The sequence below is a fragment of the Notothenia rossii genome (assembly GCF_949606895.1).
Source record: "Notothenia rossii genome assembly, chromosome: 5".
Classification (NCBI taxonomy): Eukaryota; Metazoa; Chordata; class Actinopteri; order Perciformes; family Nototheniidae; genus Notothenia; species Notothenia rossii.
Window position 1 is genome coordinate 87,291,847 of NC_136903.1, and position 17,457 is coordinate 87,309,303.

General features: G+C 41.4%; 2 protein-coding genes across 2 annotated transcripts; one reads left to right on the forward strand and one right to left on the reverse strand.

The window, feature by feature from the left end:
* Positions 1–355: 355 nt before the first annotated feature.
* On the reverse strand, positions 356–3,787 carry cUnh1orf50 (chromosome Un C1orf50 homolog). Its single transcript, XM_079679797.1, has 5 exons — positions 3,603–3,787; positions 2,465–2,580; positions 2,283–2,369; positions 1,762–1,893; positions 356–815 (listed from the first exon to the last, which is right to left on the reverse strand). The coding sequence occupies exons 1-5, from the start codon at positions 3,649–3,651 to the stop codon at positions 630–632; spliced, it is 570 nt and encodes a 189-aa protein (XP_079535923.1). The 5' UTR covers positions 3,652–3,787; the 3' UTR covers positions 356–629.
* Positions 3,788–4,979: 1,192 nt separating this feature from the next.
* Positions 4,980–16,967, forward strand: p3h1 (prolyl 3-hydroxylase 1). Its single transcript, XM_079683493.1, has 15 exons — positions 4,980–5,553; positions 6,529–6,681; positions 7,534–7,723; positions 8,047–8,178; positions 8,700–8,839; positions 10,541–10,630; positions 10,712–10,764; positions 10,864–10,991; positions 11,885–12,012; positions 13,666–13,761; positions 14,560–14,710; positions 14,878–14,995; positions 15,218–15,293; positions 15,403–15,543; positions 16,156–16,967. The coding sequence occupies exons 1-15, from the start codon at positions 5,092–5,094 to the stop codon at positions 16,648–16,650; spliced, it is 2,553 nt and encodes an 850-aa protein (XP_079539619.1). The 5' UTR covers positions 4,980–5,091; the 3' UTR covers positions 16,651–16,967.
* The last annotated feature ends 490 nt before the right edge of the window (positions 16,968–17,457 follow it).

The following is a 17,457-nucleotide window of genomic DNA, read 5'->3' on the forward strand; positions in this document are numbered from 1 at the left end:
TCAGCAGGAGAGGACTCTTTAAAGTAGAGACACTACATACTGATATACACCTGAACATCAGCAGGAGAGGACTCTTTAAAGTAGAGACACTACATACTGATATACACCTGAACATCAGCAGGAGAGGACTCTTTAAAGTAGAGACACTACATACTGATATACACCTGAACATCAGCAGGAGAGGACTCTTTAAAGTAGAGACACTACATACTGATATACACCTGAATATCAGCAGGAGAGGACTCTTTAAAGTAGAGACACTACATACTGATATACACCTGAACATCAGCAGGAGAGGACTCTTTAAAGTAGAGGCACGAAATACACATATGAACCTGAAAATAAGCCGAATATGTCCTCTTTAAAACTTTATTTGACAACAGAGTTCATGCACAGGCCTGTCAGTGTAGCCCAATTTCATATTTCGGAAAAAATACATCCCTGAGGTCGCAACTGGTTCAGCAATTAATGCAGGTCAAACAAGTTGTAGTAATGCATCGGGACTTAAATCAGTGTGTGAAGGTAACAGGAAGAGTGATCTAAGGGAGTTCAATCCAAGCCTGTTCACAGGTGTTTCCATTAAGACTATAGTTAGCATCGTCCGTGTGTCCTTTAAAAGGTCCAGTCCTTTATTCACACAGGCCCTTGAAGTTGGGCTCCGTGTGAGGCGGTAGGGATGTCTGCTGGCTCAGGAGTTTGTCCATGATGGCAAACTCAGCGTCCCTCTTCTCCACCTGGTCCACCGGCGTCCAGGACATGTCGTTCTGGAGCTTGAACGCTCCGACAAATTGGTGAGGGCAAGTCGGACCCCATTCCTTCAGAGGAGACAAACAGAGTATGCTGCTTAGTCAGAAGTCGAGACAAACAAAACTCCCTGCCTGAAACTTTTGTTTTTTCTTAAATGGCAAAAATGATTGTAAGTTTGTCTTTGCTAATAATAAATGTTTAGATTTTAAACAAGAAATGATATTAAAAGACAATTGAGACAAACTGTAAAAGCCAATCAGTCATTGAATCTCTTAATGCAACAGTACCACGAGATGAACTACTTTTTGTTTCTGAATTAGAAGCATTTTCTTTGTTTCTTTTATTCATTGAACAAGAAAGATGCATAAAAGTACATTTATCTCAAAGAGAGCCAGATTATAGCTAAACGTGTATCCATCTGCAGTTCTTTAGCATGTAGACACAAAATACACATTACTTAGCGTCTGTCACACTTTGCTGTAATGCATGTGAATGGTGTGCAAAGGCTAAAATCCCAAAGACACGCCTCCTTTGGACTCCTGAAAATGAGCATAATGTGTCGTCTTTACGTCAAATTAAAATGACAAACATCAGGTTTCTAATCGTTGGTCAGAGAAACTGGCCATTTTGTGTTCACATTTTTCTCTGGTTTCATATTATTACATATACAACTTGTTCAATTTTCAAAAAGCATCTGCTGTCTTGGTTTAGCTCACTGGCATTCCATAGACTTCATGACGGCTGGAAACCTCATGTTACCTGAAAAATGCAGATACAACTGAAACCAGTCAAATCCAAACTGAGCTGCCTGTGTTTTCGCCGCCTGCTCACTATCAGGCACATGAACTTTGAACTCCAAACTCCTCAAAATGTCAGCGTTACAGACAGACTTCCTGGTGTTTGGGGAGCCATTCACAGTTTGTCCTCTCTGTGGGAGTTTGGTAACACTATGTTCTGCACGGTGACCTAATAACACTACAAGAAGTTGGTGAATCTATTGAAGTATCAACAGACCTTAGGAGAGATGATGGAGAAGTAATTCTGTCCGGAGGCTCTCTCGTAGAGGTAATACATGTTGCCGGGCTTTTTCACAATGTTACAGGCAGCATGGTGGAGGTCCGCATCTCTTTTAGCGTCTTCTAAAACCTGGAAACACAAGGACAAATATATTGGGACTGGACCGAAAGACAGCTAGTTATCTGACATTTTTTCATACATGTTTTTGTGTCCCTTTTGCAGATATACTGTTTTTGTACAGTGACATCAGGATCAGTGAAATATTGAAGACAATTTGTAACATTTCAAAACGCATTCGTGCTTGCTTTTTTATCACATGAGCATGACCACTACAACAGATAGTTGGGTTCAACACTTGCTCAGTTTAAGTACTAGGAGTGCCAAAATAAATCTTATCTTATTATATTAGACTATATATATCCACATTTATCAGATTTGTTTATTCCCCTTTATTTGTCCACAATTTGTTCACATTTAAAGATGCATGACATGTGTGTACAGAAGTTTTCTCTGCTTACCTTCCTCGCCTGTTCCTGTAAATATCTGATCTGGTCGGCAATGACTGTCAGTCTGTTGCAGGCGTTGGCTTTGATGAAATCATCGCCCTAAAAACAAGTTCAACAAATATGTTCAGGACCGTTCATATCCACAACGAGAGGTGTTACTTGCTGTGTATCATTTAAATACATCTCTGACATACCCTCTGTACTGTTGTTGCGAGAGCCACCAGGTCCATGGGGTCTCCCACCCGGTGAGTCTGATAGGAACTGACCAGCTCCAGCCCACAGGGGGCGCTGCTGCTCTCCACCAGAGTCACTGCAAAACACAGGAGCACAGTTACATCACAATCAGGGTGGGGACTGGGTAGGGTTACTTTAGAGTTAGGGTTAGAAGTATAGATTCACACTTAAAGTATTATCCTACAGAACAGTACAGCTTACAGAGAAGAGAGAACATTTGATGCTTTTACAACAAACACTATCTGCTCTTTTTAGCTGTCTTACTAATAACATTGTATCGTGCTAGTAACCGCCAAATATAACAGTAATCAGATTTTTTTTATATGTAACTGTAACGGAATTCAGTCACCTTTTGGTTGTTTCCTGATTACATAATCCCATTACATGACATCCATCAGACCCCAACCCTGATTCTAAAGCATGTCACTGAATCATCAGAAGGAAGGCTATTTCTGATCCTACTACAACTTCTGTATCGTAGGCAGTGCTGAATACTATGTCACTGACAGAAGCTACAGTGCATAACAACAGCTGTTCTACAATAACTACATAGTAATGTGCTGAGATGAATCTATACTATTGAGTGGCTGCTAAAAAGTTAACATTCAGGATTCGCTGGTGGACAAAACACGTGTAGGTTGCACCTTGTAGACTGTGTTTGTATAAGGGAAAGAGAACGTCAATATGCTATAAGAGTGACAACACTATCATTAAACAGAAACATTGCCTTTGTGTGTATATAATTATATTTATTCATGTGACAGTTCTAGATAATATTGTTGCATGAAATAGCATTAACTGTTGTAGACAAACAAAGTTATGATTGACTTTTTGTATGATATTTACATAAGTTGACTATTGTGTGACTTAGAGAGTAGTTAAACAATAAGAGAATAATTGTAAGGATTAGTACATGATTTACCTCTGAATACACATCTGAAAAGCATACAATCATAATACTCATGCAAAATACAATTGAACAGTACTTGAGCAAATCTACGTAACTACTTTACACCACTGGTAGCAGCTGTTCTGCACTTTAAAAACGTTTGAGAGGTTTGTAATGACGTTTAAATTCACTCAGTAAGTATGTTTTACCTGTGACGGTTTTGTTGGGCTGGTTGGGGAGGCTGACTGTCCTGTCCATGATGTTGTCTTCTTACAGTTTCTATACAGCAAACTCCTCTGTTGAGTGTTTTATAAGATATTGCTTCTCTTTCCACATGTAGGTTTTGTAACCAGCTAATATTTGACCAAAAACACCGGAGGCTTCACGGGGTCCTAAATATCCGCCCCTTTTTTGCATTTTATGGTAGTCCAAATGTATGCCTGAACAAAATGCTTCAAATTAAAACCTTTCTTTTAGTTCTTTCACTATTATAAATTCCTATTTTAAAATATCCTACATGTGTAGATCAAAATTATATCAAATGTTGTGCTATTTTGTATAATATATCATCATTTTATTTTTATTTATTTACAGGAATATCAAAACCAGCCCAGCATCGCCACAGAACATCTAAAATAAGAGAAGATACGTCACTGTTGAAAAACCAAACAAGCAGATATCGATCTATCGGCGTAAAATTGCCTAAGACAGTCGCTGCGTTACAATTGTTTGATCTACAACTTCACACCTTGCATCACATAACGTATTAAAAGGATGTTCTCTACATAAGGCCTTCACCCTTGTTGTCTTGGTTTTACTGCTATTTGCTTCACATTGTTTCCCCCGTGATCCTTTGCGTGCACTGAAATTACACAAGCTATATTTGTAGAACGTAGTAAACGTTGTTTTCCTGAATATTTCTTATATGTATTTCTTTGTGGATTACGACAGGGTGTGCAATATTGTCCTGGTGTAGTGGTGGGGGGAATATGGAGATACTTTACAAGTGAAAATAAATATCACACTATTTTTACACTTGGCAACAGCTATTCATTCACCCTTTTTTGGGAACACACACACACACACACACACACACGCACGCACGCACGCGCACACACACGCACACGCACACACACTCTCTCACTCTCTCACACACATTTCTTCTTCTAGTTACTGAGAACACATGTTCTGTTCTACTGATGTAGGCAGTATTTTTCTTTTTAAAAACTATGTAAAATGAGCATACAAACAGCATTGAAGGAGTTTAAATGTATTTGTGGGTGATAAAAACATCAAAGTAATTTTTTATTGCAAAATAAAAAAGAGCCATTTTCAAAACTGAGTTACTTTTACTTTTCTTACTTTAAGTAAATGTACCTGATAATAGTCCTACTTCTGTCCTTCTAGTAACATTTTCACATCAGGACTTTTAATTGTAATTGTATTTAACTATTGAAAGCCTGCTTTTCTGCATGAGTCCTACCCTAGTTAAATACAGGCAATTGTTTTACATTGCACTATTATTATGTTGTTTGTTTGGGGGATGAGGGGTGGTGGTGGTGGTGGGGGGGCTCAACTTCTCAAACCCCGCCCCCAGAAAGTTTCTCCAGTGGAGCAAAGTTTCCCCTCCTCTCTGCCGGCTGTCCTCTCTCTTCTCCCGGCTGCTGTCCCGTTGCAGAGCCCGGTCCCTTCACCGCCATGGATCCCCGTTACGCATCGCTATTCCTCTGCGTCTTTATCCCCCTGTGTGCCTCGGACTCCGGCCCGACCAGCCATCTGGTTCTGGAGCCTTATGACTTCCTCTTCGACACCGCGGTGGATGCCTACAATAAGGGGGACTGGCTGACGGTCATCCTGAACATGGAGAAGGCGCTGCGCAACAAAGCGACGCTCCGAAGGGTGAAGGCGCAGTGCCGGATCAACTGCGCAAACCAGACCGTGTTTGGTGACTCCCTGTCCGAATCCGGAGGTGCAATCCCCGGGGCCGGATCTGTGGACGATCTGGGCTTCTTCCAGAAAATCCTGAAACGGGCTGACTGTGTGCATTCTTGCGAGAGTGAGAAACTGGGGTCTCGTACTATGCATCTGGTGACTGCAGACGTGGAGCTGGAGTTCACCAAAAGAAACCCCTATAACTACCTGCAGGTCGCCTACTTTAAGGTGAGGATCTGAGCCACAGAGCTGCGTGTGGAGCTGCAATCAGTGCAAATGCACCACACTTAACGGATATAAAGTGACATGCTTCCCAGTGGAAGCCCATACATATGCATGCCGAGAACACAGTAAAAACAATAGTTTGACTTTTAATGTAAGCTTTGATTTAGAGCTTATGCAGAGTTGGACACTTTAAATACCCCCTTCCCCCCAAAACCAAGACTCCATGCCACGTCTTAAGGTGGAGTCTGAGCAGTCGGACGTTAGGACGTAGCTTTTTGGGATCCAGCGGTTTTTAAAAGGCCTGACGTGCTGCTTTCAAATGCTCCTGGTAAAATCATAATGACCAAAGAAGAAAAAGAGTGTTTAATTATGCTTTGTTGGCACATTGGACTATACATTCAAGTGAATGTTAGTCGTCTTGTTACTAAAATACAATGTTTTTGTCAAAAGAATCTCCGCTTTATTTAGGCAAAAATACTATTCCCATACAAAACATGAAAGCAGCAACATACCCAAAAGAGATGGTGAAATAATTTTTAAAGGGGCAGATCTCAAACACAACCAGTGTGTCATTAAAACTTAAAAAGTCACCAAAATGTATTCCCCTACTTATTTAGGTCCACATTTAGTAAAAGGAAACACAAAATAAGAACTCCATGTTTCAGGTTCAGTAATATAGTTGGTTTTTCAACCAAGCTAGATTTAACTTAAAACTCTGATAATAACACGGTACTGAAACCTCCTGTTTACCATCTCATCCAGTTGATGGCAGTGTACTGGTCACTGAGCTAACAATGCTTCTTCACTGTTGGTTTTAAATGACAGACCTTTGAAATTACAGCCATGAGGCGTGGTTGCTGTGATTTATATATAAAAGGAAATATGTGCTTACAATTCCAGCATGGCGTAGTTGGTGGTCAATATAACCAAAGCAGTACTTAAAGGAATATTCCACCCAAAAACACTTATTTATTTCAGATCAATAAGCTGGATAAAGCGGTGGCAGCTGCTCACACGTTCTTCGTGGCCAACCCGGATCACGTGGAGATGAAACAGAACCTGGAGTATTACAAGATGATGGCCGGAGTCACGGAGGAGGACTTCAAAGACCTGGAGGCCAGACCACATATGGTGAGGACAAAGTGAACCAACACCTTCTCTGAGGAGAGTAAGGCCTCAAGAGCAGGGTTTAGGGACTGGTTGTATTGTTTATTCACGCTGCTCACATTTCTGTAATTATTGGTTTGGTATATTTCAGTAACATGTGGTCGCATGGTCCTTATTTCTACTGTCGCATGGCTGTGGTTGCTGCTTCAGGCCAACTTTACTTTTTTTAACTATACACTTTCTTTTAGCCTATGGGATCAAAGCTGTAAAGGAATGTGAAACATATTGGACATGAAAGTCCAATCACAAAATGTATATAATATCAATTATACGGCTGGGTATTGCCCAGCCGTATAATTGATATTATATACATTTTGTGATTTGCATGTAGATATCATCTTAAATGTTGGTAACATCGCATACATTTATTTTTATTTCTGGTTTTAAAGGCTGCATTACAGTGAAGTGATGTCATTTTCTGAACTCACGGTTCAAGCTGTAATGTTTTTACCCGGTCATTATGTCCAGATGACTCATTATTATTCATAGACATTTCATATTGTTTGTGAACAATTAGTAGATGCATACATTGTCAATCCTACAATATTGACCCAATAATGATATCAGAGAGAGAAACTCCCTCTGGAGGGAACACAGGGATTTTAGGCTTTGCAGACCATTTACATGCACTAAAAACCTAAATCACACACTGCAGGAAAGGGAAAACCCCCTAAAAGCAAATCAGGGCCCCTCTAATAACCTGCTGTGCACTTTGTTATTATTACATAAGAAAATACACTTGTGTATGTCGTAGCAATAGAACTGTTACACAGCCTCCCCTTTGTATTGACCATAATCCACTTCCTGTCCGCTCAGGCCCAGTTCCTGCTGGGGAAGAGTTACTACAGTGACGACTCCTTCGGCCTGGCGGCGGATCACTTCGAGGTGGCCCTAGACGAGTACTTCATTGCCGATAAGGAGTGCAGAGTGCTTTGCGAGGGGACGTACAACTACGACGGATACAACTACATGGAGTACAGCGCCGACCTGTTCCAGACCATGACAGGTGAGACTGTCAATCCCTGTGTGATGAGCAAGTTTAAAGAGTAACAGGTTACACGTAATACAAGTAATCAGATTACATTACTTTTATATTGTGATACTCAAATTTGGTAAGTAATAACATTTTTTTACAGGTATCTAGTAATTGTAACGAGATACGTTTTAAAGTAACCCTCAAAGCCTGGTTATGGGGCAGTTAAGATGAATTGAAGGTTGAAAGTAATGTGTGTGTGTGTGTGTGTGTGTGTGTGTGTGTGTGTGTGTGTGTGTGTGTGTGTGTGTGTGTGTGTGTGTGTGTGTGTGTGTGTGTGTGTGTGTGTGTGTCAGACCACTACATGCAGGTGCTGAGCTGTAAGCAGAACTGTGCTGTAGAGCTGGCCTCGACGGCTGGAAAACTCAAACCCTTTGAGGACTTCCTGGCGGCGCATTTCAACTACCTGCAGTTCTCCTACTACAACAGTGAGTCCAACACATCGATTGTAAGCTCCAGCAGAATTGTAGTCTTGTACTGAGGAAACTGTCTTTATCAAATGTCCTTCACTTTAATACAAGTGGGATTAAACCCTACATCTGCAGAGGTTTTCTTTGATTAAGCATATGGCAAGAGTTGTTATTAATTATGTCAGAGGCCCTTTGGCTGCATTTGTCTTTAATGTATTGACTAACAACGCCAGAGGGAGACAAACGTTTTTTTCGCCTTCATCTTTGTTAAAACTATATGCTATACATGCCTCCTCAATATCAATCAAACTAGTGAGCCCTTTTAACGTTACTGTCATTGCACCAAGCAAAGAAATTACCATGACAACCAATCAGCATCTCGCATTTGAACAAGAAAGAAGGTGGAAGTAGGTAGGTAATCATCAGGGTAAAAGCGCATTGGAAAACCCACTAGGACCCCTTTATTCAGAGAGCATATCTGTAGTGTAGAATAACAGTTTAAAAACCTAACCCCTCTTCCTCTTGTATCCTCTCTCCAGGTGAGAAGTACGAGAAAGCCATAGAGTGTGCTAAGACCTTCCTGTTGTTCAACCCTGAGGACACGGTGATGAAGCAGAACCTGGCTTATTACTCTGCTGTGCTGGGAGACGACAAGGCGGAACCCTTATCGGCCCGACAGGTGCAGTCCATCTCCCTCACACTTTGTTTCAGACAGTACAAATCACATTGTGAGTGCAGTTATTTTCGGCGTAGTCCATAATGGTTGTCATTAAATGAGCCCACACGACATGAGGTGAGAGTGAAATTGCCTCCAAATGTACTGAAGGGTACTAAAGAGACAGAAAGCCAGTGATGGTGCTTTTTAAAGACACAATGAGTTAGAGTTTAACCGCCCCATGCTCTCCATTTTCATTATTACAGCATTTAGAGCGGCTTAATTGAGTTGCTGATCAATACCAGGGTTTTATGTGAAGAAAGATGTAACCCAATCGGAGTCTCATAATATAAAAAGGGCTATTACTACCTACACAGACAGGGCACATCACCAAAGAAGGACATGTGTGACGCCTATGAAGCGATGACATTTCTAACCCTAACCCCGAGGAGCAATACAATTATATAAAGTGAAAGAAAGTATATATATGTCTAAGTCCCGGCGACAGTCGACGCCAAACTAATCGGTTAATAATCAATCTCAATCTTTATTTATTTATATAGCACATTTAAAACAACCTCAGTTGACCAAAGTGCTGTACAGGGAACAAATACAATATCAAATAACACAATGGGAGTCAAATAATAAAACAATCATTAAAAAAAATAATGGCTGTCTGTTCGTTCAATTCTTGCAAACCCTGATATCTTATCAGGAATGCTTAGACTGAAGTACAGAGGGATTTGATTTGAGTGGTTAACCCTTATGTTGTGTTTGGGTCTCCCGTGACCCGTTTCAAGTTTAAATTATATAATAACTACGCTCTAGTTTTTGTATCGGAACAAGGCTTCATGATATCCTCCACAACAGATATTATATAAACACTACAAAACTGATTTCGATCATTTTAGCCAAGTCTGAAGGTCTCTAAAACATAAAGTGTATCATTTGGTGTTCGGGTCTGGGGAGACCCAGCAGAATTGTTGTGGGTGACTCAAGGTCAAATTTGGCCCAATCAAAATTCATCTTTGACTTTACCCACCCCTCCCCCGCCCCCCTTCATCCACTGTAACAATCATTTTTTTCGCAACATGCGCTTGGTCTCCCCTCCCCCCACGGGAACTCCACCTTTCTCAAATAATATGTACACTAACACTTGAACCTGATCATGCACGTGTGCAATATGTGGTGTAATGTGTTTTGGGGCCATACAATAACATTACAACAGGATTGTACGGTTATGAATACATTATAAGTTAGTTATGATGTAGTTAAAACAATATTGGAGGATAGTCATTTTTTTGTGTGCGTTTTGGACCGAGATAAATCATGGGTCAAAATTGACCCGCGAACACCATGAACGGTACCAGCTTTCGATCACAACACAAGGGTTAAAGGTCACTTTGACCTCACGTTAGTCCCGTTCTTGTGAATACGTTATTCCGTAGCCTTAATCTGACAATCAACAGATGGACTGGAAGTGTCGTAGAGAGATGGGTATGACAAGCAACCAAAGTCCCGAGGTAGAAATCAGACCTGTGTCCTTGTGGTAAAGTAACATGTGCTGTTACCATAAGGCTTTGAAGGAGCTCCGAAGTCCTGTGTCTGGTCCAAACCGTCAGTCAAAGCTTGTCTGTCTTTGAACATTTGATTAAACACGTCCTCTTATGGATATTTTGCAGAGTGTGCTTTAAAAACAGATGTGATGATGTGTGTGACCTCCAGGTGGTGAAGCTGTACATGCAGCAGTCCATACTGGAGAAAGAGCTGCTCTACTTTGGATATGAAGCCTTCGGAATTGCATTTGTAGATCCGGTGAGTGGATGAATCATTTATCTTTGATGCTGTGGTTTGAATGAAGCACGCTATCTGACTTTACTCTCGTTCTGTCTGCAGGACACATGGACTCCTGCAGAAGTCATGCCCAAGAAGCTGAGAGACAAGCAGAAGTAAGACTGAAGACACAGACACTTATTTGTGCAGGAAAAGAACACCGTTATCGGGAAAATGTTTGTAATGGCTTCCGTGTTTCCACCTGTGTGTGTCAGAGCAGAAAAGGAGACTGCCGCGAGGATCACTGAGGAAATAGGAAACCTGATGAAGGAGATTGAGACTATGGTTGAGGAGAAGAAGAAGGATACCTCAGAAATGGCCATCATAATACCGCCGCACGAAGGTAAGACTTTCCCCTGGTGCTAGTTATTGAGATGATGGTGCATTTATTCCATGCCTTGTCTGTATTACTTCATATGTAATCAAACTGTTAATGTGATACATGTCAATTGTAGAAAAGAGGTGTTCTCATTTAACGTTTGACATGGGGTTACTATAACATTAGAATATTTCTGATCTGCTGCTGACAATGTTAAAGGTCTCAGTAAAAACCAAGCCCCCAGGAAGAGTGCCAAACATTGAAGCACATTTTCCTAGTTGCCAAAACGTGGTAGGGTACAACTCAGTGTCAGTCTGTGATGTCGTTGGGAATAAAAATACTTTTCCCCATTGACTTGGGAAAGACACGTCTGGACTAAATTGACTACCCAGTAAAAACACACTTGATACGGTCTGAAAATTGTAAGATGGGCAAAAAACGGAATCCTGAAGTATGGCCTCGCTCCATTCGTTTCACGTGAGCTGAGATTGGCCGAGACGCTGCGTTTTGGATGCGGTGCTTAAGCAACACTCAAGTGCACACGCTCTATAGGCCCAGATATGGGTACCTTCGCTCTGGAGAGTCAGGCCATTTTGGATTTATCAGCCATAAGAATGAACGGAATCCTGGCCTCCAACGCTGTATCCGGTATACATGTTATTATATAATTGATAGATAGACATATACTTTATTGATCACAACTTGGGAAATTCTTTAGTTACAGAAGCAGCGCACATTATTCAAAATGACCGACATCGAGGTGGGCACTCTAGTGAAAGCCAATTTTAAACATTTTGTGAATATCAGAGCAGTTATGTGCAAGTAGTTTGACAGTAGTCAGTACCTGAGAAAGTCAAAGGTTCAGTCTTTGACCGTCTAACTTTGTCTCTCGTTGATCATGTGATTTCCTCCTGTAGTTGGCGCTCCGTTGTTCGATAACGTCAAGGTTACCATGACGTCCCAGCAGCTGAACGGCTCTGAGCGCGTGCTGCTGGACGGCGTGATCAGTGAGGACGAGTGCAGGGAGCTGCACCACCTCTCCAACGTGAGTTACTGCAGGGCGGAGGTTACTCACAACTTAATGAGTTTACCCATAATGCCACGGAAACAAACTTTATTGAGTATTTAACTAAGTCTTGTAGTAATATACAATACCACATTACTATCAATACATGCAATTCATAAACGTACACATAATACAATCAATAAACAAAGTGCTTTTGAAGTTATGTCAGTTCTGATTTTTAATAAACAAACAGTTTCAGTATTTTCCTGACAATTAAAATATAACATGAAGTCACTAAAACTGGAGTTAGTTCTTAATGTCAGCTGGGTTTTAGCTATATTTATAGGCATCAATAACAATAGAACGATCACAGGGAGGTTAAGGAAGGCAGGACCCAAACGCAGTGTAACATAGGGGAGGAGGATATAAGAATATAACAAAAATACAAGCTGTTACAAAAAAATAAATAAATAAAAGACTGCAGGAGCAGGCAAGGTTAAACAAAAGAAAAGTACACAACTAAAAACTGGAAACAAACCGGGTAGACGTAGAAATGGGAGGGCAGATGAGGGAAATCCATAACATGCAGAAAAGAAACCGAAATCAAGGGATGACAAGACACAAGACTAATCACAAAGACAAGACACGGCTTGAAAGAGCAAGAAGAAACACAATCAGACAATCAGAGGAAACTAAAAGACAGGAAGTAAAACAAGACAAGGCACAAAACATTTCAAAATAAAACCAGAAACTATAAAGACAAAAACTAAAATCATGACAAGAACATTGAGTGTATTTTCAGTGTGTGTCTGTCCATCATATCAGTGTGTGTGTCTGTCCATCATATCAGTGTGTGTGTCTGTCCATCATGTCAGTGTGTGTGTCGGTCCATCATATCAGTGTGTGTGTCTGTCCATCATATAAGTGTGTGTGTGTCTGTCCATCATATCAGTGTGTGTGTCGGTCCATCATATCAGTGTGTGTGTCTGTCCATCATATCAGTGTGTGTGTCGGTCCATCATATCAGTGTGTGTGTCTGTCCATCATGTCAGTGTGTGTGTCGGTCCATCATATCAGTGTGTGTGTCTGTCCATCATATAAGTGTGTGTGTGTCTGTCCATCATATCAGTGTGTGTCTGTCCATCATATCAGTGTGTGTGTGTCTGTCCATCATATCAGTGTGTGTGTCGGTCCATCATATCAGTGTGTGTGTCTGTCCATCATATCAGTGTGTGTCTGTCCATCATATCAGTGTGTGTGTGTCTGTCCATCATATCAGTGTGTGTCTGTCCATCATATCAGTGTGTGTGTGTCTGTCCATCATATCAGTGTGTGTCTGTCCATCATATCAGTGTGTGTGTCTGTCCATCATATCAGTGTGTGTCTGTCCATCATATCAGTGTGTCTGTCCATCATATCAGTGTGTGTGTCTGTCCATCATATCAGTGTGTGTGTCTGTCCATCATATCAGTGTGTCTGTCCATCATATCAGTGTGTGTGTCTGTCCATCATATCAGTGTGTGTGTCTGTCCATCATATCAGTGTGTGTGTCTGTCCATCATATCAGTGTGTGTCTGTCCATCATATCAGTGTGTGTGTCTCTCCATCATATCAGTGTGTGTGTCTGTCCATCATATCAGTGTGTGTGTCTGTCCATCATATCAGTGTGTTGATGTTGTGTGTATTCTCCAGACGGCTGCTCTGAAAGGAGACGGAAACAGGGGGAACCCCTCCCCTCACTCCCCCAGTGAGGTGTTCCAGGGAGTCACTGTGCTGAAGGCTGTGAAGGTCAGTCGTCATAGTTCATACAATGTGACCTGTGACCTAAGATTTTCATCGTCATAACTACACGTTATTAGTCAAACTAGTTATGTAGGTATGACTAATAAAAGGCCTTGAACCCTGAACCTAATGAATTATAATTCTTGGAGTGTTGGATATATTCATTTTGTATTACTTAACATTTATTTTATGCTGTTTTGATCATAATATTAGTGGCATTACGTTTTGTTCAGAGTCATTTGATCATTATATTTGAGTAGTATATGACCTAGTTAGGATGCCACCTGGGCGCCTCCCTAGGGAGGTGTTCCAGGCACGTCCAGCTGGGAAGAGACCGAGGGGTAGACCTAGGACCAGGTGGAGGGATTATATCTCTTCGCTGGCCTGGGAGCGCCTTGGGACCCCCCAGTCAGAGCTGGTTGATGTGGCCAGGGAAAAGAACGTTTGGGGCTCTCTGCTTGAACTGCTACCTCCACGACCCGACCACGGATAAGCGGGAGAAGATGGATGGATGATTATTATTATATTACAGTATATGTATAGTTGAGTTCATTTGAGGCCTTTGATCTGGTATATTCTGGTAGACAAGTGAAGCAGAGGTTGAAATGTGTCTTTTTTTAACAAGAGGAAATAGGCCAAACAAACCAAATTCTTTCCTGGACACAACGGACTTAATACCCGTGTAAGATGCGCCAAAAGGTTCCTCAGTTTTTAGCTTGAGGACAAATAGCTGCTGCATGAAGACCTGTGTTGTTTAGATCGTTGTAGATTTTCTTAAATAACTAAACGTTTCCACCCCTACAGCTGGGTCAGGAGGGGGCGGTGCCTCTGAAGAGCGCTCGGCTGTTCTTCGACGTCAGCGAGAGGGTGAAGATGACGTTGGAGTCGTACTTCGGTCTGGACGCTCCGCTCTACTTCTCCTACTCTCACCTGGTGTGTCGCTCCGCCATCGCTGGTGAGTCCAACACCGGGGGCTCGTCGTTCTCCTCTGTGTTTACTTGTGGATCACAGCATGCATTTTGATGAGACATACTGCCACAAACTGTACAGGAGTGTGTAGATGTTGCTCTTCAGATGTGTTATAGTGGTCTAAAATGTTCTATATGCTCTGTTGTTTATCAGAGAAGCAGGAGGAGCGAGAGGACCTCAGTCACGCTGTCCATGTGGACAACTGTCTGCTGGTCTCTGAGCTCAACGAGTGTGTGAAGGAACCTCCTGCATACACACATAGGGACTTCAGGTGAGAACACACACACACACACACACACACACACACACACACACACACACACACACACACACACACACACACACACACACACACACACACACACACACACACACACACACACACACACACACACACACACACACACACACACACACACACACACACACACACACACACACACACACACACACACACACACACACACTGAATTCCTAATGTGTTTGCCTGCAGTGCCATCCTTTATCTAAACGACGACTTTGAGGGCGGAGATTTCATTTTCACCGAGTTGGATGCGAAAACAGTCACGGTAAATACTCAGTTTCTCCTTCCATAAACCTTTTTCTTTACACATTCTTTTATAACTCTTCTCTGCTATTAAATGTTGCATCTTCTCTATGTTTTCCGGTCATCTCCAGGCGGAGGTGCGTCCGCAGTGCGGCCGGGTGGTGGGCTTCGGGGCGGGGAAGGAGAACCCCCACGGTGTCCGAGCCGTCACTAAGGGTCAGAGGTGTGCCGTGGCGCTGTGGTTCACTCTGGATCCAGTTCACCAGGAGAAGGTGAGAGCCATATCTGTGGACCAGCAACAGCATAACTGGGAATAAATGTGAAGTTGTAGTTTTTACCAGCAGCATCTGTTCAGTTGGCCACTAGAGGGCGCCATAGCTTCACAGAAGAAAAAGGCCTGATTGGATTCAATCAAATCAAACTTTATTTATATCGCAATTTTCGTACACAAAATAGAAAGTGATGCACGAACCAAAGACACAAATGATACTTCTTCCAATGTAATAATAACAAGTTACTCATAACTTTCTAATTGATATAAATACACTTAATACCAACTAAAGTAAATAAACACGGTACTGAATAAAACAGGACTACAAATGTATTAATAAAATAAGAAAAAGATAGAAAAGGAATACAATAAGAAATTAAAGACGTATAATAAATACAACTTAATTAAAAGCCCACCATCCTGGCCCATAATAATAAAAAGACGCCTCATCGTTGGTCTTTGTTTTAACTTTACGTATAATTAAAACTTGAATAGGGCTATGATCATGACATAGGAGATCTTAAAATATAATGCACTAAAAATGTGTTTTTTGTCTGATTCTTGTTTGGCTAATTGAATTTCCTCTGAAACATTTCTTATTTCTGTCCTGTAGGAGAGAATCCAAGCGGAGGAAATGCTGAGGATGTTTTCTACACCTGTTAATGCTGAGTTCATGCAAAAGGAGGTGAGCGAGACCCCTGAGCCCCAGCAGGCAACCCCAGCCCCCGCTGCACATTTTTCTGCTGACCAGGGTTTCGTGGAAAATAAATCAGACGATAAGCCAACGGAGAAGGGACCGGACGCACCAGCCGACTCTGAAACGGACAAAACAGAGACGAAACCGGTCAAAACTAAAACAGACACCAAGGCCAAAGCCACTCCTAAAGCAAAGGCCAAAGCTGGAGACAAAGCAAAGACCAAGACGGCAAGCAAACCTGCCGCCAAAAAAGATGGAAAGCAAGTTAAAACACAAGCCAAGCCGGCGGTCAAAAAGGACGCCAAGCCGGCGGTCAAAAAGGACGCCAAGCCGGCTGCGAAAAAGACAGTGAAAGCTGCCGCCAAAACAGACTCAGAAATAGATTCTGAGAGCGATAAGCAGGAGCTGTGATCGCTCTGCAGCTCGGACTGTCTGTGTGCTGTCTATGTGTTGTTTTTTCTACAAGGGCTTTTCTGTGGGTGGTTGAAATGAAAACAGGGTGAAAGTTTGAAAATATTGTTCCACTGTCACTACAATCAGTATTTGACAATCACTGAAACCATCCTTGTTTTGAATAAATCCTTACAGATGGTACATGTTCACATCTTCACGTGCAACCCTGAATTCTCTCCATGTTATTTTATTTGTCATGTCGTGATGTGAGGTAAATATGAGCGGAACATGAATCCAGTGTGTGAACATCGAATTAAAAGTGATGTTTTTTTAAATGTTGTATATTATTTTCTGATGCAAAGCCCCAATTACTGTTACTAACTTCTATCTCGACATAATTGTACTTTACTTGAATATTTCCATGTTATGCTACTTCACACATCCACCACTACATTTCAAAGGTAAATATACTCAAATACATTCATTTAACTTTCACTATTAACTAGTCTTTGGACATATTAAAACATGTGAGATGCTTGTATGATATGATGTGGGTGGATCCACATTGACAAAGTACATTAAAATGCCCTGACGTTTAATTGTTAGTGATAAAAACAGGAACATCTAATTGTATAAAATATTGTAAAAAATCTATTCAAGTCATCCATCTATGTTACTATAATCATTACTGTAGAGTAAACAGAACAAATGAACTAAAGAAAGTGAAAACCATAAAGTAGATTCAGGCAGTAGAAGTATTCACACTTAAAGTATTATCCTACAGAACAGAGAAGAGATAACATCTGATCCTTCACAACAAACACT